Below are 23,837 nucleotides of genomic sequence, written 5' to 3' on the forward strand. Positions count from 1 at the left end.
TCGATCAGGAGGTATTACCTGTGTAGCCTGAGGTGGGCGGAGGAGCGGGGGGCATGAGGTGGTGGTGGGTGACAGTGGGGAGTTAGTGGTGGAGAAAGAGAGAGCATGGATAGATTGTGGAGGGTGAAAGGGGGACAGAGAGGGTGGATGGGAGGGGGACAGAGAGGGGGGGTGGGAGGAGACGGGGGAGGGGGGGTGTGGAGGGAGACGGGGAGGGGGGGTGGGAGGGAGACGGGGAGGGGGGTGGGGGAGGGAGACGGGGAGGGGGGGTGGGAGGGAGACGGGGAGGGGGGGTGGGAGGGAGACGGGGAGTGGGAGGGAGACGGGGGAGGGGGGGGTGGGAGGGAGACGGGGAGGGGGGGTGGGAGGAGACGGGGAGGGGGGGGTGGAGGGAGGACGGGAAGGGAGGGAGGGGGTGGGAGGGAGACGGGGAGGGGGGGGTGGAGGGAGACGGGGAGGGGGGGTGGGAGGGAGACGGGGGGGGGTGGGAGGGAGACGGGGAGGGGGGGGTGGGAGGGAGACGGGAGGGGGGGGTGGGAGGGAGACGGGAGGGGGGGGTGGGAGGGAGACGGGGGGGGGGGTGGGAGGGAGACGGGAGGGGGGGGGGTGGAGGGGAGACGGGGAGGGGGGGGTGGGAGGGAGACGGGGAGGGGGGGGGTGGGAGGGAGACGGGGAGGGGGGGGTGGAGGGAGACGGGGAGGGGGGGGGTGGGAGGGAGACGGGGAGGGGGAGGGGGGAGGGGGACAGAGGAGGAGAGGAGGGGGACAGAGGGGGCGGGGGACAGGGGGAGGTTGGAGTGGAGAAAGAGGGACCCTTGGGAAGTTGGGGTGTGAGAAAGTGGGAGATTGTGTGGGGCGAAGAAAGAGTCTGGGGGGGGAGAAAGAAGAGATCCAGGGGAGAGGGGAGAGAGAGAAAGAGAGATCCAGGGGAGAGGGGGGAAGAAAGAGAGATCCAGGGGAGAGGGGGGAAGAAAGAGAGATCCAGGGGAGAGGGGGGAAGAAAGAGAGATCCAGGGAGAGGGGGGAAGAAAGAGAGATCCAGGGGAGAGGGGGGAAGAAGAGAGATCAGGGGAGAGGGGGAGAAAGAGAGATCCAGGGGAGAGGGGGAAGAAAGAGAGATCCAGGGGAGAGGGGGGAAGAAAGAGAGATCCAGGGGAGAGGGGGGAAGAAAGAGAGATCCAGGGGAGAGGGGGAAGAAGAGAGATCCAGGGGAGAGGGGGGGAAGAAAGAGAGATCCAGGGGAGAGGGGGGAAGAAAGAGAGATCCAGGGGAGAGGGGGAAGAAGAGAGATCCAGGGGAGAGGGGGGAAGAAAGAGAGATCCAGGGGAGAGGGGGGAAGAAAGAGAGATCCAGGGGAGAGGGGGGAAGAAAGAGAGATCCAGGGGAGAGGGGGGAAGAAGAGAGATCCAGGGAGAGGGGGAAGAAAGAGAGATCCAGGGGAGAGGGGGGAAGAAAGAGAGATCCAGGAGAGGGGGGAAGAAGAGAGACAGGGGAGAGGGGGAAGAAGAGAGATCCAGGGGAGAGGGGGGAAGAAAGAGAGATCCAGGGGAGAGGGGGGAAGAAAGAGAGATCCAGGGGAGAGGGGGAAGAAAGAGAGATCCAGGGGAGAGGGGGGAAGAAAGAGAGATCCAGGGGAGAGGGGGGAAGAAAGAGAGATCCAGGGGAGAGGGGGGAAGAAAGAGAGATCCAGGGAGAGGGGGAAGAAAGAGAGATCCAGGGAGAGGGGGGAAGAAAGAGAGATCCAGGGGAGAGGGGGGAAGAAAGAGAGATCCAGGGGAGAGGGGGGAAGAAAGAGAGATCCAGGGGAGAGGGGGGAAGAAAGAGAGATCCAGGGGAGAGGGGGGAAGAAAGAGAGATCCAGGGGAGAGGGGGAAGAAAGAGAGATCCAGGGGAGAGGGGGGAAGAAAGAGAGATCCAGGGGAGAGGGGGGAAGAAAGAGAGATCCAGGGGAGAGGGGGGAAGAAAGAGAGATCCAGGGGAGAGGGGGGAAGAAAGAGAGATCCAGGGAGAGGGGGGAAGAAAGAGAGATCCAGGGGAGAGGGGGGGAAGAAAGAGAGATCCAGGGGAGAGGGGGGAAGAAAGAGAGATCCAGGGGAGAGGGGGGAAGAAGAGAGATCCAGGGGAGAGGGGGGAAGAAAGAGAGATCCAGGGGAGAGGGGGGAAGAAAGAGAGATCCAGGGGAGAGGGGGGAAGAAAGAGAGATCCAGGGGAGAGGGGGGAAGAAAGAGAGATCCAGGGGAGAGGGGGAAGAAAGAGAGATCCAGGGGAGAGGGGGGAAGAAAGAGAGATCCAGGGGGAGGGGGAAGAAAGAGAGATCCAGGGAGAGGGGGGAAGAAAGAGAGATCCAGGGGAGAGGGGGAAGAAAGAGAGATCCAGGGAGAGGGGGGAAGAAAGAGAGATCCAGGGGAGAGGGGGGAAGAAAGAGAGATCCAGGGGAGAGGGGGGAAGAAAGAGAGATCCAGGGGAGAGGGGGGAAGAAAGAGAGATCCAGGGGAGAGGGGGAAGAAAGAGAGATCCAGGGAGAGGGGGGAAGAAAGAGAGATCCAGGGGGAGAGGGGGAAGAAAGAGAGATCCAGGGGAGAGGGGGGAAGAAAGAGAGATCCAGGGAGAGGGGGAAGAAAGAGAGATCCAGGGGAGAGGGGGGGGAAGAAAGAGAGACCCTGGGAAGGGTTGGGTGGGGGTTGGGAGGAAAAGAGAGAACCTAAGGTGGGGGGGAGAGGAGGGAAGAGTGATCACACCTCACCCCACCCTAGCCATAGAAATGTCATTCCTAATTCTCTTCACCCCCACTTTGGCTAACTGGCTAACTCTGCACACACATTGCCCTTTCCTTGAGGTTCTAGTCTTACTGCAGATTTGGGGAGTTGGGACTCTCCTTAAAGCAATTCCCCATCATAGCTCCTTTACTCGCCTGTCCCTAACTAAATTTAAAGTAACTTCCTCCTCCCTCTGGACATTTAAGTGCAATATCTAATTCGTTCTTCCATTTCCCTCCTCTCTTTGGCCAATTCTACCATAAACACGTCACCCTCTCGTAAACTTGGGGTGGCAAGTTCGATCTAGTTTGGGGCCTCTTTTCTGTGTGGGATGCTGGACAAAGTGGCCACTCTCTGCTTCCTTAACGGTAGACAAAGTTATAGAATTTCATGTATGTTACATTCTAAAATGTATAATGGAATCTTTACTTATTGTAGCTTCAAGGTGTCAATAATCTTCCCTTTTTCTCCCTCTTTTGCAGCTCTGTCACCCTTCCCACCCCTTGCTGTGGAGATACAGCAAGATTTGACTGGTAAAGCTCTCAAAAGTTCCCAGCTGAGCCGTGTGGAGGCGCAGCACGAAGTGTGCTGGTGTCATTTCTGTCTCCATCCACATCCGGGATTCAGTCTCCCGGGACTCTTCCAGCAAACTGCTTACTGCAGGGAGGAGCGAGATGGTCCGGTCGATGTTGGCAACGGCCACCAGCCTTGTGCTCACGACTACAGTGATCACTCATGCCTATTACCTGAAGCGTCAGTTCTATCCCACTGTGGTGTACCTCACCAAGTCCAGCCCCAGCATGGCGGTGAGTAGTGGGCATGTGGTTGAGGGCTACTGGAATCATTATCAGGATGACATTAGTCCCTTTTCCACTGGCATCCTAATTAAATATGCTGTGCAGGTCCCAGCATAGGAATCCCTTTGTGCTGTTTCCACTGGGCCACCCTTAACTGAGACACTAATGGCTTTTCCACTGAAAACAACTCCCTGGGGATCAGTGTTCTCCCTTCAACTGGAAATGGGTGACTTTCTGCTGTCCCTTTTCCACTGGTTTTATCAGCACGCCGGCGTCAGCAAACGCCAGGGATACGAGTAGGGAGAGGTGGTTAATCCTCAGAGTAAAATGACATCATTTGACGCTGGTGTTCAGACAGCGTTCCTTTTCCACTGGACCATGTCCCAGTAAATTCCCAGTTAATACCTGGGACAGGGTGCCAGTGGAAAATAGGCCACTGATTGGTGAAAACAAGACAAACAATGCAAAGTTTGTGATGTTGTAAAAAGCAAAAAAAAAAACACCTTTTGTAAATTAAGTTGCTGAATGGCTAATGAAGATTGCTTTCTACTGCTGTAACAAAAGCAGTTGGCAAACCATTTGCATAAATATTGTGGCAGCGCACATCCTCGTGGCGAACTGTCCCCACTTGTATTGCCACGGGGCGGGGCAGCCATGGGCAAATGGTTTCGTCAGAGGTTCCTCTCTGACGCCTGCATCCCTGTAACAATGCACCAGGTGACTGAGCTCCTGCTGCCCTTAAAGGGACACGCTGAATTTGAATAAAAACTGTCGTTAACGACCCTCAATGTGGTGGCTGTGTTTCTTCCACTACTCTCACTGCCACAGTGGTGACCCCGACGAACCCAAATATTTTTCTGGACTCAAAACACCATGGATTCAGCAGAAGTTAGCGCTGTCTCCATCAAGCTTCCCCCCCTTTTGGACCCACCGACTGAGAACGTGGTTCGGGCAGGCGGAAGCATAATTTCAACTTCTTAACATCTTCTCAGACACCATGATGTCCAATCATGTCTTGAGTGCTCTGGACCAAGATACGGCAGCGAGGATGGACAACATCATTCACCACCCCCTGGCTCCGGGCAAGTACACAGCCCTCAAAGACCTGCTGCTTGGAACTTTCAGGCTACCTCCCCATCAATGCATCCGTTGGTGCTGGTGGATGAAATTCTGGCTCTGGCAGAAGACCACAAGCCTTGTTTTCTCTTCCGCCAGATATTCCTGGAACAGACGCTGGAGGACATCTAGCTGCTCCTCACAGATGAAGACTTCTCGAACCTGAGGAGAGCAGCAGCCAGTGCAGATGCCCTTTGGCGCACAAATAGGAAGAAAGAGGCAGCCCTCAACCAGGTGGCATGATCAGGAGCCAGCCGACCGCAAGCCGCTCCCAAGACCAAGCCAGAGGAGGGCCAGTCGACCTTGTGTTTCTACCACCAGCGCTGGGGAGCGCAAGCCCGTAAGTGCTGCCAGCCCTGTGGGTTTCAGGGAAACTACCAGGCCAGCCGCCATTGATGGCTGCGATGGCTGGCCACACAAACAGCCTCGTTCATGTGATAGGCAAATCCACCAGCTGCCGATTCCTGGAGGGCATGGGCTGAGCTCAGCATCCTTTTCCCCCCCCCCCCCACAGCATTAGAGACTCGCACCTGATTTCGAGATCGAACCCTGCGGGCGGCCAACAACTCCACCATCATGACCTACGACACTTGCAGGCCACAGATCCAGATTAGGAAGGAGAAGTTCCACTGGAGGTTTGTCCTAGCCTTTGTGTGCACCGCGCTGTTAGGGGCCGACTTCCTCAGAGCTCACGGCCGACTGGTTGACATGAAGGGCAAAAGGCTGGTCAATGCCTGAACGTTCCATTCCACCCAACTGGACACACCAGAAGCTCGCAGGCCCGAAATCGCCACTGTAGCCGCTGCTAAGGATGAGTTCGAGATCCTTCACGAATTTCCCGCCATCTTAGAGCCACGGGTCAACACCACCTTGCCCCAGCATGGGGTCTTCCACCACTTCTCCACACAGGGCCCCCTGCTGCACGCTAGACCCAGACAGCTGCCGCCCGAGAAGCTCCAGCAGGCAAAGGAGTAGTTCTCTAGGCTCCCGCTCAAAAAGCACCTGGGCGTCACCGCTCCATATAGTCCTGAAATCGTCCAGGGGCTGGAGACCGTGTGAGGACTACCGTCAGTTGAATGATGCAACCACCCACGACAGGTACCCAGTGCCCCACATACAGGACTTCTCTGCCATCCTCCATGGCGCACGGGTCTTCTCCAAAGTGGACCTTGTGTGGGATACTATCAGATCCCGGTACATCCAGACGATATGTGTAAGACGGCCATTATTACCCCTTTCGGCCTCTTCGAGTTCCTGCATATGCCCTTCGGTCTAAAGAACGTGGCCCAAGCGTTCCAGTGCCTCATGGATGTGGTTGGAAAAGACCTGGACTTTGTGTTCATTTACCTGGATGATATTCTCATTGCCAGTCGCATCTGCGATGAACGCAAAGCCCACCTCCGCACACTCTTTGCCCGGCTGGCAGACTTTGGCCTCATGGTCAACGCGGCCAAATGCCAATTCAGCAAGGAGTCCCTCCAGTTCCTGGGGCACATGATTTCGGCGGCTGGGGCCGCGCCAGAGCAGGTCGCGGCTGTTCAGCGATTTCTCCAAACCCTCCACCCTGAAAGACCTCCAAAAGTTCGTGGGGATGGTGAACTTTTGCCACCGTTTCATCCCCGCAGCCACGTGCATTATGTGCCCATTGTTCGCGCTCACGGCCACCAAAGAAAAGACATTATCGAGGTCAGAGGAGGCGGACAGGGCTTTTATTGCTCCAAAGGAGGCTTTAGCCAGCACCATGCTGCTGGTGCACCCGCGGCCGGAGGCGTACATGACGCTCTCTGTGGACGCATCAGCTACAGCTGGAGCTGTATTTGGCCATCTGCTACTTCCTCGAGGGCAGGCCGTTCACAGTCTTCAAGGATCACAAGCCCCTCACTCAAGCACTGGTCAAGGATCCGTGGTCCGCCAGACAGCAGCGCCACCTCTTGTATGTGTGACATCCGACACAGGGCCGGCAAGGACAATGTCGTGGTGGATATGCTCTCCCGTCCAGCCATCTACACTCTCGCACCCAGCCTGGCTCAGGCACAGGAGATGCAGGCCTTGCGGACTGCCATCTTGGGCCTCAAACTCAAGGATGTCTTGGTGCCCAGCAGCCTGAATACATTGCTCTGCGACGTCTCAACAGGCACGCCTCGCCTGGTGGTCCTGCTCCACTGGAGGGTGATCTGATCCACGACTTTGCTCACCCGGCGGTAAAGACAACTGAGCGGATGGTCGCGGAGTGGTTTGTGTGGCACGGACTGAAGAAAGAGGTGGCGGAACTGGTCAGGAACTGTACCAGGCGCCAGTCCTCCAAGGTCCAGCAACACACACGCGAGTCCCCATCCAGAACTTTGACCCGGTGGTTTGCAGATTCCAACACATCCACGTTGATGTCGTCGGGCCTCTGGCGTTGATCAAGGGGGCCCGTTACCTCCTCACAGTGGTGGACCGGGCCACAAGGTGGCTGGAGGATGTCCCGATTAAGGAGGCCTCCACTGAAACGTGTGCCAGGACTTTGAAACGGGTGATCCATTGGTTGACCAAAGTCATGGCGCACATCACTAGCGATAGAGGGGCGCAGTTCAGATCTTCCCTGTGGACTCAGATGGCAAAGCTCCTGGGGGTCAAGCTCCACCACACCACAGCATACCACCCGCAGTCCAACGGGTTGGTGGAGATGTTCCACAGGCACCTGAAGGCATAGCTTATGGCCAGGCTCTCTGGACCAGACTGGGCGGACAAACTACCCTGGGTCCTCGGGATTAGGACGGCACCCAAGGAGGACCTGCAGGCTTCAGCAGCAGAGATGGTCTATGGCGCACTGCTTTCCCTGCCTGGTGAGTTTTTTCGGCCCAGACCCTGACACCACGGCCACTGACAAAAACCTGCTGGAGGACCTACTCAGGCGACTGGCCTCCCTAGCTCCCCCACCCCCGGCATGTTACGGTACCCCACCATTTCATCTCCCCAAAGAGCACCACTCGGCCCAGTTCATTTTTGTGCAGAGGGGACCACAAGATGCACCGCTACAGCGACCGTACAAGGGGCCATACAAAGTCTTGCACCAGTTCAGCGGAACCTTCACCCTGGATGTTGGGGGGGAGGAAAGAGGAACTTTTTACGGTGGACCGCCTGAAGGCGGCCCATCTGGACTTATCACAGCCAGTGCAAATGGCCATGACCAAGTGCCAGGGCCGGCCACCAGAGCGACAGGACGTGTAGCTGGTTCTTGTGGGGGGGGGGGGGTTGTGTGGCGGTGCACATCCTCATTGCAAACCAGCCCCGCATGTATCGCCACATGGTGGGGCAGCCATGGGGAAATGGCGTCGTCAGAGGTTTCTCTCTGACTCCTGCATCCCTTCCAGCGCGCACCCTGGGCAGCGATTATGATGTCACAATGTACCAGGTGACTGAGCTCATGCTGCCCTTAAAGGGGCGCGCTGAATTAGAATAAAAACAGTCGTTAACGACCCTCAATATGGTGTCTCTGTTTCTCCCACTGCTCACATCCCCACAGTATTTTTGTTTTAAAAATGTGACAATGACCTGATGTTTGTGAAGGATAAATATTGTTCATTAAGTCAGACCTGGTTTGGAGGCATTTTAACCAAAGTATATTTCTTGAACATCAAAAACAACTTCGTTCACATTGTACAGATGCACGTTGTGCCTCAGGGAAACTCATACATATGCCTAAATTTTTACATACACCCACTCCCTGAACACCTTGGTACCTCTGTAATAACAAGTAATTCAACAAAATAAAGGGTTGCCATTTATGGTGGGGGGAAAATTCCGGTGGACCGTCTTAATGTGTATTTGACTTTCTCCGGTTTAATAAAATCCTTGAATCATTTTGTAATTGAAGGGCACCTATCAGACTTCCAGTGCAACAAGATTAGACGCTTGGCTAATAAGGATGCAAGCACGGTTACCTCTTTCTGTTGAGAGGTTTTTTTGCGTTCCCATGGCAGAAACTAGTCAAGATTTAACAGTTATCAACAGTGGTGCTGTTCTTTTTACCAGTTCTATGCTGAGTGTTTGCCTCTTATTTGTCTTTTGCTGATGTTTTTTAATAGGTGTAGGCCTTCTGATTTGCTGGTAACTTTACACCAAGTTCAAGTTTATTTGTCATCCGATTGCTCAAGTATGACCCGATGGTGCAAAACGCACAAGCACACAAGCAGACGTAACATGCAGACAGAGAAACTACAGAGCAAATGTACATATCTGTATATAAAAGTGAATAAATGTGTAATGGTACACAATAAAATGTAATCGTAGTCTGTCAGTGTGAGCATTTCCTTTGGCTGTCCAACATCCTCACTGTTTGTGGGAAGAAGCTGTTCTTCAGTGGCTCTGATGCTCCTGTATCTCTTCCCCGATGTGTGCGGGGTTGTAGGGGTCCTCAGTGATTTTGCGCATCCTCTTCAGACAACAATCCCAGAAGATCACCTCGATGGGGGAGGATGGTGGCCCCAGTGATCCTCTCTGCCATTCTTATGGTACTATGAATTGACCTTTGATCCATTTCTCTGCAGCAACTGTACCCACACTGTGATGCATCTGGCCAGGATGCTCTCTATAGAGTTCCTGTAGGGCAGCATGGTTAGTGTTGGTGGTTAGCCAGTGACCCGGTTTGAATCTGGCACTCTCTAAGGAGTTTAACATTCTCCCTGTGTCTCTGTGGGTTTCCCCTGGGTGCTCTGGTTTCTTAACCACCCTTCAAAATGTACCAGGGCTGGTCCTTCATTTTTGGAAGAATAGCCAAAGTAGGACGTAAGCAGTGAGGGCATTGAGGAATGCAGAGGGATCTTGGAATAATGGTTCAGCATTCCTTGAAGGTGGATTCCCATGTAGATGGGGTGGAGAAGGCTTTTGGTATGCTGGCCTTTATAAATCATAGCATAGAATATAGGAGCTGGGGAGTGATGTTGAGACTGTAAGGCTTTGGTGAGGCCAAGTTTGGAATATTGTGTGCAGTTCTGGTCTCTAAATTATAGGAAGGATATCAATAAGGAAGAGAGGGTGCAAAGAAGGTTTACAAAAATTTTGCCTGAATTGCAGTATCTTGAATATGGAGAAAGATTGAGTAGACTGGGACTTACGAAGGGAATAGATAGAGTAGATGTGAATAGGCTCTTTCCCCTGAGGGTAGGGGAGATTGGTACAAGGGGTCATAAGTTAAGGGTTAGTGGGCAAAACTTTAGGAGTAATATAAGAGGAAGCTTCTTCACTCAGAGTGGTGGCTGAGTGAAATGACCTTTCGGAAGAGGTGGTTGCGGCAGGGCCAATTCTGTCATTTAAGAGGAGGTTGGATGAATGCATGGATGTGAGGGGGTTGGAGGGTTATTGCCAGGGAGCAGGTAGGTGGGACTAGTGTAGTTTCACATAAATCGGTGTGTACCAGGGGGGCCAAGATGGCCTGTTTCCATACTGTATATGGTTATATTTGAGAGGCCTTATAACATGCTGTATGTTTAAAGTTGACCTGATGTTGGCCTGGTAGCCTTGCCCACTTCAGTGCTCTCAGGAACTGTAGTTGCTCAATTAACAATCGACCTCAGAAAGTTGGCTGTTTTAAAAGATTGAAGTAGCTAGCTGTCTTGTGAGATGCTGGAAAAATTATTCTCTAACCTGATCATCTTCAAGTTTTGACTCAATTTGCACTGGCTTTCCAAAAACTTGGCAAAGTATTTTTAGCTTGTGCTGAGTTGAAACCTCTTGTGACTTTACTATTTGCTTCAGCACGTAGCAAAGTTGTCTTTTGCTTTCCAGAAGGAGCTCCTGGAGAAACTTTGGCTGGTTAATGACACTCGAGACTGATGCATTGTTCTGATTTTTTTTTTGCCAAGGACAAGATCTGGCAGTGCTAGTCACCTGTTGTGTACCTAGTTATCGGAATGGATTTGTGCTGCAGTTGGTGTGGAAAATGTGGTCCATTTTTCACTGAGAGGAGAATATTGAGGTAGAAGGATCCCATTGGTGCCTCATTTTACTAGGTTTGGCACAGAGATCTGCTGTGGTTGTGTGGGAAGTTGATCCTGTTAATAGATGGTTCAGAGTTAACAGTGTGGAAGAACAGGGACATTAGAGTCCAAATCCATACATCTCTTGAGGTTAGTTGAGAAGGCCAATGGAATCCTGGGCTTCAATAATAGGAGTACTGTATTGAGTTGAGAGGTCATGTTGCAACTCTAAAGCTAAAGGTTCCATTATTGTCATGTAATCCTACATTCAGAATGTAACATACATGAAATTTTTAAACTTTTGTTGACTAAGGCACTTTGTCCAGCACCCCTGCAGCCCCTGGTGTTCCCAGGGAATCTCTCCCCCAGGTACTGAACAGTCCTGAGCCTGCTTGGCTTCTGAGATCAGACACTCTCAGGTGTATTCAGGCTTGTTCAAACCCTTGGTGAGACCGCACTGAGCATATTGTGCACAGTTCTGGTCACCTCGTTAAAGGAAGGATGTGAAAGCTATTGGAGAGGATGTAATCTGGATTGGAAAATGAGCCTTGTGAGGCAAAGTTTGCAGAGTGGGACTTTTCCCTTTGGAGAGCAGAGGGATGAGAGGTGACTTAACAGAGGGCCAAAAGATTCTGAGAGGCACAGATAAGATAAACAGCTAGGACTTTTTTCCAGGTTGGGAACAGCAAGCACTAGAGGACGACTGTACAAAGTGAAGGGAGGTACGTTTTCAGGAGACATCAGGGGTTCGGGGGAGTTGTGGTCGTCTGGAATGTCTTGCGAGGGGTGGTGGTGGAGGCTGAAACATTAGATGCATTTAAGAGACTCTTAGTTAAGCACACAGATGAAAGAAAGAGGGTTTTGAGGTAGAGTTTTAAAATTTTGGTAGGAATATATAGGTCAGCACAACACCGAGGATTGAAGCGCCTATGCTGTAATGTTCTACGAGTCATAACTGGCACCGTATGTTACTGGTTTAGTAATCTCAAAGGGCTGGACTGGGATTTGAATACCACACTGTCTGTAAGCACAGACGGTCTCCCCTTGTCTGTGTGAGTTTCCTCCCTCCATTCAAAAATGCACGGGATTTGGAGATCAATTGGGTGTAAATGGCTGTCCACACGATCAATGCCTCCCATTAACTTATACATCTACCCCTCATCCTGTCACTCCAAGGAGAAAAGGCCCATTTTCATGCAACCTATCCTCATGTTGCATGCCCTCGTATCTAGGCAGCAGACTTGTATATTTCCTCTGCACCTTCTCTATAACATCCATATCCTTCCTGAGGTGACCAGGACTGAACACAATATTTCTATTTGTACTGAACATGATGCCCTAATTAAACGAAAACTCTGCGTGCATATCTTTCTATCCCCTGCTTATTTGTGCATCAGGGGTAGAATCTGGGGAGTGGACAGGGAATGTTATAAAGAGATTGTAGTTGGAGGTGGAAATCGGTGCTATGTGAACTAGGGTACATTTCAGGTGCCCACCTATAATGTGGGAACCGATTGGGTTTCACGGGAGAGGGAAACCCAAGGCAATTAGTGAAGTTTGCTTGTGGTTAAACTGAATGTCAGAGCAGTCTGTTGGAGCGTCTTGTCTCCTGTCACTGCAGAGTGCCAAAACTGACTGGATTTCTGAATTGGGTGCGACTCTCCTTGTCTGTTGATGCCACCTCTGAGCAATCTCCATCCCAGATGTGGCGGAGAATTGAAATGGGTGGCCATTGCACTTGTTGCCTGAGCAGCTGTTCATGCTTGTATATTCTGTAAGTTGTTGTCCCTTGAGGCAGAAGGAGCCCATTGATGTTAACTTGCATTTCCCTGTGATCTTCTTTCCTATCATCTCCCTGTTCCTTCTTGGAAGGTTGACAGTCAATTTGATTTTTCACACTGCATGTCATTGGGAAGTGGAAGGAAAGTGGAGCACCTGTAGGGGTGGAGGGGAGAGGAGGAATGGTGTTGAATCCATGCAATCACAAGATGAATGGGCAAAACTCCATGCACGGGCAGAGGGCTGGATCAAACCCAGGTCTCTGCAGTTGAGAGGACAGCATTGTATCTGCTGAGTCCAGTTTATTGTCATCCAATTAAATAGATAAAAACAAATCTGATCTAGCAGGATTTAGTGTGGATGTGAGATTGGAACTTTTTTGCACTGTCCTAAAGTCAGATATTTTTGGTTGGAAGTAGGTAATTTTTTGGGGACGAATTATAGGGGTCAAGTTTCCACAGGATCCAATGTAGTTTTTTTAAAATGAGTAACATTAAGGTTGTACAACTCAAATTAAAATGAACTCTGCATCAAACTGAATTTGTACAATTTGCTTCAGCAGTTTTGAGGAAATGTAGGAAATGTAGGTATGGAAAGATGACACGCAGAACTTCGTAGTTGTATACCGTTAGAGAAGATTACATATAGTTTATGAAATGATTGCTTGTTTTGGAAAATATGGTGCTCATATTTACAAAATGTAGGTTTGTAAGTTTGATAAACTCTCTGAAAACCCTCACTGCTTGGTAACCTCCAATATTAGAATTTAAGTTATGAATTCTTTATTTCCTTGGCATCTCTTTTTTCTTATTTTTAGGGATTTTGGGGTAAGTGGGGGGGAGGGTTCTTTTGTATATACCACATGTATAATTTTTTTTAAATTTTGAATTTAACGTAATTAATATTGTGGTTTAAAAAATTTATAAATAAAATCTTAAAGTTTATTGTCATCTGATTGCACAAGTACAATCTGACAAAACGGCCTTGGTGCAAAACAGACTCCTAACCAGACATAACATGCATACAAACAAAACATGCAGACAGACAACCAGATATTACTCACATACAAACACTACACACGCAGGATAAATATTCATATCTATTATTTAACGAATGGCGGTGACATTGAAGCACCAGCCACTAGGCCGTGATGAAGGGCTCAGGCCCAAAATGTTTGTTGTATACCTTTGCTTTCTCGAGATGCTTGCTGTGTGACCTACTGAGTTTTGCCCACATTTTAATGTATCGCACCATCAAAGAGGCAGTACAGGAACATCAAAATTAGGATTGGCAGTCTGGGAAACTGCTTCTATCTGCAGTCTGAGATTGATGAGCATAATCCTGTAAGTGAGTAATTAATTCCAAAATTCATCGTGGAGTGAAAGGTTGCAACACCCACCTCAGCTCCTGAGAAGGATAAAGTCCCAACCCGCTACGTCGGGAAGCACTGATTAAAATACAAAAAGCTAACTGAACTTTCTGTGCAGTTTTAAACCTGCTGGAGTGGGGAGCACTGAGTGCTGCACACCGCGGAGCCGATCATGGGAGACGCATGGGAAGCTATCAGAAGTTCTGTTGGTGAGGCAGTTGTGTGCCAACTGGGCTGGCATCAGGGTTAGACTGAGAGTTAACCCCTTCAGACCTGCACTCCTGACAATTTTGGAGAAGAAAATGGATGATCTGAGGCTACATCTCAACCAGAGAGAACTGCAGGGCTGCAGTGCTCTGGTGATTACAGAAATGTGGTTCCAGGGCACCTTCCAGACTCGGTGATCCAGCTGGATGGCCTCATCTCCTTCAGGGTAGACAGAGACAGGGTTGCTGTACTCTGGTGATTACGGAAATGTGGCTCTAGGGTACCATTCCAGACTCGGCAATCCAGCTGGATGGCCTTATTTCCTTCGGGGTAGACAGAGACACTACTGCTTCTGGTAAAACTCGAGACGGACCACTGCATTTACATCAACATGAACTGGTGCACTAATATCTTTGTGAAAACCTTCTGCTCAACAGAGATAAAATACCTCCTGGTGAAATGCAGACCCTTCTATGGTTGCTGCAGAGAAATGGATTGGAGGCCAATCCACAGGTCGATAAGAGTGGCAGAGAGGATTATTTTCTTTCTCTTTTTTCCCCCCACCCCCCCATAGCCATGATCTACCAGGATCATTATGTGAAGAGGGCATGCAAAATCATTGAGGACCCCTATCCCACACACGGCATCTTTCAGCTACTCCCATCGTGGAAGAGATTCAGGAGTATCAGCCAACACCTCCCGGCTGAGGAACGGTTTGTTCCCACAGATAGTGAACTGCTCAAAGCCTCAGAGACTCTCATTCATGAGTCCATAATTGATTGATTTATGAATATTTGTCCTGTGTGTGTAATATCTGGTTGTATGTCGACGTGTTTTGCACAGATAACCGCAGAGTGCTGTTTTCAGGTTGTACTTTTGTGATCAGATGACAATTATTCCTAAATATTTATTGGCGTTTTGAATTTTATCTTTATGCTATGTGATTTGTGTGCGTGCAATGCATCTGGTTATGTATGTAGAGGGACATAATAAACAAACCTGATGTTGGGCATTTCAAGCCAGGTGGCCTAACAGGCTCTCCTCAGAGTTTATTAACATCCTGTTGTACAAGTACAACCTGATGAAACAGTGCTCTCTGACCTTTGGAGTTCACACTTGGTCTGGGTTCATTGAACTGTTTGAGCATTCTCCAAGGACCATGACAATCCAGGGTTGATACTATGCTTTATTGTGGATGTAGTAAATCTATCAGCTTTTGGGTTGAGTTAATAGCTACTTTTTTTTTAGAGGGGTTTACAAAGTAGTGGGTTAGAATTGCAATAGACTTCCTGGTGGGTGGGTACATGTTGGACCAACTTTTCCTCCTGAGTTGTGGCTCCAACATTTAGAACATTCTGATGCAGTACAGGCCCTTCACCCCTTGATGTGGTGCTGACCTATAGATTCTTACAAAAAACATAAACCCTTCCTACTTCATAAACCCTCTTTCTTTCATCCATGTGTCAGTCTGAGTCTCTTATGTTTTTAATGTTTCAGCCTCCACCACCAGCCCTGGCAAGGCACTCCAGGCACCCACAACTCTGTGTTTATAAATACTTTGCCTCATTAGACATTTTCCAATCCAGGAAACATCCTGGTAAATCTCCTCTTCCCTCTCTCCTTAGCTTCCACATCCTTCCTGTAATGAGGTGACCAGAACTGAGCACGTGTGGTCCACCCAGAGATTTGTAGAGCTGCAACATGACTTCTCTATTCTTGAACTCGATCCCTTGTCCCATGAAGCCCAGCGTCCCATAGGCCTTCTTAACTTTCCTATCAACCTGTGCGGCGACCTTGAGAGATGTATGTATTTGGACCCCATGTTGTTAAGTATCCAACCATTAACCCTGTACTCAGCCTTCAGGTTTGATCTTCCAAAATGCATCACCTCACACTGATCCAGAATGAACTCCACCTACCTTTTGCCCAACTCTGCATCTTGTCTACTTGCTGAATAAAAAGTTCTCAGTGAACAGAAATGCTCCATTTCTGCCCACACCTCCTCCACCATTTGGGGCCCAACCAGCCCTTCCAAATGAAGTAGCGCTTCGCCTGTGAATCTGCATGGGTCACAGACTGAATCCGGTGCTCCTGTTGTGGCCTAGCCTACGGCAGCGAGATTGGGAGATCGCCTCGTTGAGCCCCTTCACTATCCACTGCAGTAGCCTCCCAGTGATCAACCATTTCAGCTCCACTCCCCATTCCCACACCGACATGCCTGCCTGTGACCTCATGCACTGCCAAACTGAGGCTACCCGGAAGCTGGAGGAACACCGTCTAATGTTCCATCTGGGTGCTCTCCAACTAGGCGGTGTTAACATTGACTTCTCCAGTTTCAGTTAGGCTCCTCCAGCTTCCCATCTCTTTACCTCTTCATTCAGAGAACTCCCACATTTCATCTTTTTTCTGCCCTCTCACCCATATCCACCTCTGACCTCTTGACTGTTGGCCCCTGCCCCCTTCGCTCACCACTTTTTCATTCAGGTGCCTGCCTGCTTGCTCGTAGCTTGACGAAGGGCTCGGGACCAAAATGTGTTTTGTTTTTTTTTTGTTTTTTTTTTCCTTTGCTTACCATAGACACTGTGTGACCTGCTGAGTTTCTGCGGCATTTTTGTGTGTTGCACTACTTTCAGAGTGTCTGCAGATTTCCTGTCTAACTACAAAAATGAGTAGCTTTCACAGATAATAAAAGTACTGGTGGTGAGCTGATGACGCTGATTGCTGCTGGTATAATGACCTCAGGAAGATGGGGATCTTTTCAACAAAGGAAGCTGCGAGCTTTCACATTTCGTGTGTCACACCTGAGAGAAATCGTTCGAGAGAGACTGCAGACAGTAACATTGGGTGACTCGCAAGCTAGTTTGACTCTGCAATAATTTTTATTCTGGTTGTAATCTGGTTTTGGGTGGCACGGTTAGTGCATACTATTACAATGCCAGCGACCAGTTTCGAATTTGACGCTATCTGTAGGGAGTTTGTATATTCTCCCCATGTCTGAGTGGGTTTTCCCCAAGTGCTCTGGTTTCCTCCCTCCAAAATGTGTGGGCTTTTGGACTAATTTGGGGAGTGTGGGTTTAAATGATTGGATTTGGCTTCAACTGTGCTGTAAATAAATTTAATTTGTATAAATTAAATTATAAATCAAATTCCCTGGAACATTAACTCGGTTAACAAATGAAGCATTGTAGCTAGGGCTCTGGGGAGCCTATACCACAGGAGAGGTTATAGCTTCGTTCAGGTTAGCTCAGAAAGAGTACGCTGTTATCAGAAAGAACGACCCGAACCCCAGTTGAGTGTAGTTAACGCTGAGCTTTATTGGGCTCACAGCCCTGCTTTTATTCTCGAACTGAGGGGTGTAGTCAAAGCCCCCTCACCTCTGATTGGTGCATTTGTGATCTGCTTTCCTTGATAGGCCAGTTAGGCACCTTTAGTTGTTGCCAATTGGAGAGCAGCACTGCAGGCCTCGTGTAGCCTGCTGGGTCTTCACGTTCGTCCTTTATTTTGTGAGGTGCTGCAAGGGGCCGCCATAGCCACCATTCGGGGCCCGAAGCTGTCTTTCCAAGCAAAGCAACGCGTGAATCTGTGGGGCTCATCTGGTTGTGGCCTCCTCTACGTCGGAGAGGCTGGATGCATTGTGGGAGATGGTTTGGCTGAACATCATCGTGCTCTCCGCAGCAATGGCGGGAATCTCCCAGTTGCCAACAGTTTCAATTCTGTTCCCCACTCCCATACTGACATGTTTGTCCATGGCCTCATTCACTAACAAACTAGGGTCACCAGTAATTTAGAGGGGCGACTCCTAATATATTCAGTTTGGGTCCTCTCCAACCAAGTTTTATGTCGCCAGTCTCCATTAGGCCACTCTTTTATCCTTCTGTCTCCTCCAGCTCTTTGCTCCCTTCATTCCTAGAACCTACCCCTCTCCCCACCTGCCTTCTTTTAGCTCATACTTTGATGAAGGGCTTGGGCCTGAAATGTTGGGTTATGTGTCTTTGCTACACAAAGAACGCTGCATGACCTGTGGAGTTTCTCCAGCATTGGTGTAGGCTACAATTGTAGTGTCTTCAGACTTCCTCATTTAATGCCTTAAGCCACACATGTCAAACTCTGGCCCGCGGGCCAAATTTGGCCTGCGATATAATTATATTTGGCCCGCAAGATCATATTAAATATATATTAGTGTTGGCCCGCTGGCTGCCGCGCCAGTATAGCGCATGCACACTGAAGGTGAAAATGAAGACACTGGAGGTGTGGAGGGATCTCAGAGTCCCGAATCCAGTGGATTGGAGCGCCGCACTCAGCGCGCCCGGCTCCCGGACACACAGATGCGGCTGGAGTTGGGGACCATCCTCGCTGGGTCTGCGCTTCAGCGGCGACACCGGACTGAACATCTCGTTGGCGATGCCTTCCCACTCGCTCCGTGCGCGGTGGACCCTGCCTCCCGCTCCTTTTGTTGGAGACGAGCCTGGCGTCGTGAGATCGCAGTTTAATCCCTCTCCAACCATGGGAGCGGGGTGGAAGCAACGCGCACTTCTCAGCCAATTCCTCCACCACCCCGGACGCCGGCGTTTCAACGGGGGGTTCAGGTGCCTTCATCAGGCGACCGACCTGTTGGTCCAAGACAAGGGGAGAGCGTACAAACTCCACACAGACAGCACCTGAACTCGGGTGAACTTGGAGCTGCGACCCCACATTCCACATCAGGACTGTGTGTAAGATTGGGAGCAGTGAGACGGAAGCTTATTTTGTTCCTGTGATTTAAACCTTTCTTGGGGTGGGGGGGGGTCCTTCTCTGACCACTTGCCTAACAATTAACCTAATCAGATGTGGAGTTACCACAATACAACACTTCTCAACCTTTTTCTTTCCACTCGCGTCCCTGTGCCATTGGTGCTCTGTGATTAGTAAGGCATTGCTTAAGGTGGTTTGTGGGTGGGAAGAAAAAGTTTGAAGACCACTGCTTTAATCGTCCCTCTTTGACTCGTCATGTGCACGGTTTCAGAACGCTAAAGGAAATGGGCCAATGACAATGACAATGAAAGAGTTTATCCAAAACTATTATTAAACATTTATTTTAATAAGAAAAAGTTTAACATTACATATGTTGAAAGAAGAGAAAGCATGCAGATGTTGTTGAAAATTTTCAATAAATATTTAGTTCGGCCCTTGACTTAGTCCAAGTTTTTAATTTTGGCCCTCCGTGAATTTGAGTTTGACACCCCTGCCTTAAGCGAATAAAGCAGTGGATTGATTAAAGGTGGTAAACCTCTCCAGGATGGAGGAAGGAAAGGCAGATCCAGTGTCTTCCCCCATCCATTCTGTTACTGCAATAATGTTGCGAGTTTTATGATGCAGGGAGGCTCTCACCCTCCTGTTTCACCATGTGACGATGCTGCATTCTTTTGGCACTGAATTTAGGGCATGTGCTTTTTCAGGTAGGGCTTTACCCTGCAGCCTACAGATATATGAATTTTAGTAAGGTATTTGACAAGGTCCCCCATGAGAGACTCATTAAAAAAAATTAATGAAGCCCAAGATTCATGGTACCTTGGCTGTTTGGATTCAGAATCGACTTGCCTGTAGAAATCAACGGGCTTTCAACAGTATACGTAGTATAAGGAGTGTATTCTGCCTGGGAATGGGGCGGTGACGAGTGGAGTTCTGCAGGGATCTGTTCTGGGATCCCTGCCATTTGTGATTTTTTTTTAACAAACGACCTGGACACAAGAAGTGGAGGGATGGGTCAGTAAGTTTGCAGATGATACAAAGGCTGTCGTGGGTTACCTACAGGATGTAGAGTTAGGGAAAAGTAGCAGATGGTGGAAAAGTGTGAAGTGATGCATTTTGGAAGGTCAAACTTGGATGAAAAGTTCTGGTCACCTCATTGCAGGAAGGATGTGGAAGCTATGGAGAGGGGACAGAGGAGATTTACCAGGATGTTGACTGGATTGGAAAATGTCTTGTGAGGCAAGGTTAGCAGAGCTGGGACTTTTCTTTTTGAAGTGTAGAAGGATGAGAGGATGAGTCCTCTGACTCACTTTTTTCCCCAGAGTGGGAGTGGCAAACAGCAGAGACATCTGTACAAGGTGAAGGGAGAAAAGTTTAGGGGAGACGTCAGGGGTAAGTTTTAAAACCTGGAGAGTTGTGGGTTCCTGGAATGCATTGCTAGATGGAGGCTGGTACTATATGGGCATTAAAGAATTGTACAAGAATTAATTGCCAGTTTTCTTTGTGTAAGCGGGAGGGGATGGTAACATGGTAATGGTAATCTGTCCTAAGCAAGACTTGATAGAGACCTCGCATGACACACTGACTGTCCAATAGTGCTGTCCGACCTGCTGATATTCTCCAACAACTCTGTTTCCTCGGGATTTCACCTTTTGTTTCTGCCATCCTCTCCTGGTCATGTTGGCCTTGTCCTGTGTGCTGACAGAGTTTGCATTTGTTTTCGGACAGGTGCTGTACATCCAGGCATTTGTCCTGGTCTTCCTGGTTGGCAAGTTCATGCGGAAGGTGTTCTTTGGGCAACTGCGTGCTGCAGAGATGGAGGTGAGACTGCTTCACGGCCTCGTGCGTGCTGTTAACTGCCTGAGGCACTGAAATCTGGGGTGGTGTGAAAATTGCTCCTGCGGGAAATGCTGAGCGAGTCAGCCAGCATCTGCAGAGAAGCAATCAGTTCTGTCATTTATAGCAGCCATTCTCCACTGTTTAGCTGTGGTTCCCCTTGGGACTCTGCCCAAAGTTCATGGGCCCCCTTTCATGACTAGCATCCCAGTTGGTTTCTTCTGTACATCTCTCCTACTGACCACAAAACATATTTTGTGATTTCAGTCCATGTTCCCCTTAAATGGGCTGTGGTCCAGTGATGGGCTGAATGGTTCCTGATTTATTGGGTATAAATGTGGTTGGGGTGGTTAGTCAGTTTGCAGACGAGACAAACTCTCAGAGCTGTGGATGGTTGTCAAAGGGCCCAGCAGGGTGGAGAATTGGCAATTGAGGTTAATCAGTCAAGTGTAGGGAGGTCAAATACAAGAGGAAAGTCAATGGTAGGACCCTCCAGACCTATGATGTGTGCCCCCCCTCCCCCCCCACACTTGGGAGTGGGGCCAACAGGCTTGTGGACTTTCACATCCGACAGAAATGGCTGCCACCGATAATCTTTCTGCAAGATTTACTGCCAGGGCAAACGAGACTGGAAAGGCCATGTTCCAGTGGAACAGCTAGTTAATGGCTTCCCTTCTCCACCCCCCCCCCCCCAACTTCAAGAGAAGCACTAGTCTAAGATTTGGCTCCACTAATGTTGTCTTGGGTTCCTTTTCAAATGCTGCTCTATTTAATTGTCATCAAACAATTTTTTTTCCCCTTCTTTCCTCTCCCCAGTTATGCTGGTCATGATTCTATTTTCTTTGACCATAGAGTAGTTATGATCAATGACTAGCCCCTTGTTTCTGGGCTCATTCCCTGTGTTAAAGAGGAGAAAACGCCTTGCATTTCTGCACTGCAAGGTCTGTGCCAGCTTCCAACACCCAGTAGAAACCGCACTGACTATTTTTGTCCGGTCCCTCCACACCGCCAATGTAGCTACTTGACTCTTTGTAGCGACTCGAAGGAACCACCGGCAGAGCCTGGTGAGGTGTACGGTGCCGCCTTGGTGTCTGGATCGTTGCTTTATGTTCTTGTTTATAGATTTGCCACGATTGTCACAATTGCAATGCTCTTGCTCGTTTCTGTGGTTCCAAAAATTAAGATGAGGACAACTTCTGGCAGATCCTTTCACTGAGTGCCTTCCCTCTTTCTGCATCAATGATGGGGATCTCCCAGTTGCCAATTATTTCAATTCTCCACCCCACGTGTGTCTGCCCATGGCTTTGTGTACTGTCAGAGCAAGGCCCCCTGCAAATTGGATTCAGCTGGACCCTTGTCTGCGTCCTTTCCTGATCCCTCAGTTTCCTTTTCTTCCAGCTCTCCACCCCATTCCCTCCATTGAGAAAGCTATCAGCTTGGGTTTCTTGTGCCCTTTCACCCTGGGGGCCTGTTCTCCTCCCCTGCACCTGCCAGCTTATTGTCCATACTTTGAGGACGGGTACAGGCTAGAAAAGTTAGTTAAGGATCTTTCTATTTGCTGTGTGAAGAGTTACACTACCGTGTCACCTCAATCAATTCTCACCTTTCCTCTCATATCCAATTGTGTTTGTTAGTCTGGACTCCCTCGCATTCTTTCCCCCTTTCTCTCCAGTTTTTAATCTGACACCTGCCTGCTTTTTTGCTTGCACCTTGAAGAAGGGCTCAGGCCTGGAACATCAGAGATGTCTCTTTACCTCTTGTGGATACTGACTTCCTCCAGCATTTGCGTTTTTACTACAATTGCAGCATCTGGCAGACTTTTCTGTTTCACGATATTTCCAAGTGTGGTCTGGCCAGAGTTTTATAGAACTGCACCATTTCCTCGTGGCTCTTGAACTCGATCCTCCTACTAATGAAGGTCAGCGTACCATATGCCTTTTTCACTACCCGATCAACCTTGCACAGCAGCCTTGTGGGATCTGTGGATTTAGACCTCAAGCTTCTCGGCCCTTCTATCTTCTCCACGTTCAAGTTCGACTTTCCAAAGTGCATCACTTCACACTTGTCCTGATTGACCTCCATCTGCCACTTCACCCAATTCTGCATCCTGTCCATATCCTGTTGTAACCTATCTTCAAGCCAACTCACTATATGACCTCTTTAAACACCCTATCAACCCATCCTCCCCACCCGAAAACTGGATGAGCTTATTACTTTGAGACGGATTGAGCAACAGCCTCTTTCCTTCATGTTCCCCAGCACTTGATCGAGCGATCCTGGTATGCCGTGACCGAGACCTGCCTGGCATTCACGGTCTTCAGGGACGACTTCAGCCCGCGCTTTGTGGCCATCTTCACCCTGCTCCTCTTCCTCAAGTGCTTCCACTGGTTGGCTGAGGACCGCGTCGACTTTGTAAGTGTTTCTGGTGCGGGGATCGGGGGGGTGTGGTTTGTGTGCATGTGGGACACATTCCAGTTGCCTGTAGTTCTCCAGTTTGCATCCACCTCCAGATGAAATTGTTTTATCATCACATCTTGATTAAGTGATAAAGCATAATTGTTTGAAACTGCTTCCAAGGGACAAGAACTGCTTGAATACTGGTGAGAAGGAGCCAAAAAAAAGATGTTGAACTGACTGGGTCGGTCTTCTAATAAGGAGCCTCAAGGTTCAACAGCCACTCTCAACCTTTTTATTATGTTCTCTTTGGGACTCTGCTCAAAATTTATGGGGCCCCCTTCCATGTGAAGCAGTCAAGTGGAGTTGGCTTCTTCCGTACTTCTCTCTTACTGATGACATAAAAGATTATATTATTTCAGTCTGTGGCCCTCCCTCATGGAGAACATCCATCCTAGATGTAGGTGGGCTGGGAGTGGTTTGGCCATTCGGCCCATTGAGTCTGCTCCACAACTCCAACCTGAGCTAAAGCCTTCTTGTGTCTAGTTCCAGTTTCTGGCCTTTTCCCCATGTCCCTTGATACCCTGAATAATTAGATACCTATCAGTCTTCTCCTTAAACTCTCCCAATGAATGGGCCTCCACAGCTGGGTGTGGCAACAGATTCCACAAATCCACGAGTCTCAGGCTGTGAATGCGGGTATCGTCCCTCCATCTAAGCAACACCACCCGCTTAGCCATAAGAGAAATAAAAGCTCATACATGCAGCTCAGATGGGATTAGGTTTAAAATTAACTTCAAAAAGTGTGGAGAAAGTTGGAAGTACTTTGCTCCAATATTTCTCAAGACTCTGACATGTCCAGAACTGATAAATTAATGAAGCATCTCCATTGTTGC

At 49.4% G+C, this 23,837-nt stretch overlaps 1 protein-coding gene across 2 annotated transcripts in view; it reads left to right on the forward strand.

The window, feature by feature from the left end:
- The first annotated feature begins 10 nt into the window (after window positions 1–10).
- syvn1 (synovial apoptosis inhibitor 1, synoviolin) overlaps window positions 11–23,837 on the forward strand; it is a 110,383-nt gene continuing 86,556 nt past the window's right edge. The window contains exons 1-4 of one of the 2 annotated variants that reach the window (XM_069893861.1): window positions 11–32; window positions 3,238–3,561; window positions 20,440–20,532; window positions 22,807–22,959. In XM_069893861.1, the coding sequence (XP_069749962.1) occupies window positions 3,430–3,561; window positions 20,440–20,532; window positions 22,807–22,959 (378 nt within the window). In that variant the 5' untranslated portion in view covers window positions 11–32; window positions 3,238–3,429. The remainder of the gene's footprint in view (window positions 33–3,237; window positions 3,562–20,439; window positions 20,533–22,806; window positions 22,960–23,837) is intronic. The other variant, XM_069893862.1, reaches the window with a different exon arrangement.

The sequence above is a fragment of the Narcine bancroftii genome, chromosome 8, assembly GCF_036971445.1.
Source record: "Narcine bancroftii isolate sNarBan1 chromosome 8, sNarBan1.hap1, whole genome shotgun sequence".
NCBI lineage: Eukaryota > Metazoa > Chordata > Chondrichthyes > Torpediniformes > Narcinidae > Narcine > Narcine bancroftii.